Source organism: Trichinella spiralis (genome assembly GCF_000181795.1).
Source record: "Trichinella spiralis strain ISS 195 chromosome Unknown Scfld3858, whole genome shotgun sequence".
In the NCBI taxonomy this organism is placed as follows: domain Eukaryota; kingdom Metazoa; phylum Nematoda; class Enoplea; order Trichinellida; family Trichinellidae; genus Trichinella; species Trichinella spiralis.
The window spans coordinates 1-949 of NW_003530797.1; the positions used below are offsets into that span (position 1 = coordinate 1).

Sequence of the window (949 nt, forward strand, 5' to 3'; positions counted from 1 at the left end):
CCGGGTCGAGAATGGACATTTCCAGTCCATCAGCTGGTCACTGGACACTTTCCATGTTCATCCTCTCCGCTAGAGCGTAAAAATGTGGGTGGTACGCCGTGGTCCTGCTCTTAGTTGCGACAGCAGGGAGAATTTGAAACCACGTAATGTGGTGCAAGGCGTCCCAGTGCATCAGCCACGTCCTTCTGAATAAAGGAGCTCTGGGAACCAGGGTCAAGAAGGGAATAGACAACCATGCATTGTCCATCCTTCCTGAAAGCACGTGGGAGCACGTTCTGTAGGCGGATTTGATGAACTCCTCCACTGGCGGTCAGCATCCAGCTCTAAGACTTCAGTGGCTCAGATGACATGTCCTGAGACGGCTACTGCAGCGGGTGCAGAAGCCCATGATGATGACTCCCACATCCAGACATTGAACATTTTCAGCTCACCTTGCAAACTCTCGCCTGGTGGCCATTCTGAAATCACCAAATGCAAAACTTACTCTTGACTGCCATGCTGGGCGTCTGAACGTCTGTCTTCTGTAACTCTGTACAATTGGCAGCGTCGCGGGCATCCTTACAGAATGGACAGCTGCTGATGATTGACAGGTGCCGCACGGTTATAGACACCTTTGCGGTTCGTTTTGCCTCTCTGGTGGGTTCGGTGCAGCTCTTGGCACCTGGTCCTGCTTCTTTCTGTCTCATTTCGTACGGCTTGACAATCCGTCTTCCACCTGAGATGGTAGCCGCTGCACGCATCACTGTAGCCTTAACCTGAGCGAAGTCAAGAAATTCTCACAGGTCGTTCTCAACGCCTGACCCTGACTGCACATGGATGTCGCATGCAAAGCAAGTATTTCAGGAAATCTTTCCGCTAGAAGCAGCAGGAAGGCTTCCCTTACAGTCATTTCTCCGAACAATGGGGTCCTTCTCCAGAGTGATCACGGCATGGAGAGGTGTCGCGTGAT

General features: G+C 51.9%; 1 protein-coding gene across 1 annotated transcript; it reads right to left on the reverse strand.

The window, feature by feature from the left end:
* Nucleotides 1-339: 339 nt before the first annotated feature.
* Tsp_16078 (conserved hypothetical protein) lies at nucleotides 340-889 on the reverse strand. Its single transcript, XM_003367688.1, has 3 exons — nucleotides 781-889; nucleotides 485-742; nucleotides 340-458 (listed from the first exon to the last, which is right to left on the reverse strand). The coding sequence occupies exons 1-3, from the start codon at nucleotides 887-889 to the stop codon at nucleotides 340-342; spliced, it is 486 nt and encodes a 161-aa protein (XP_003367736.1).
* Between the last annotated feature and the right edge of the window lie 60 nt (nucleotides 890-949).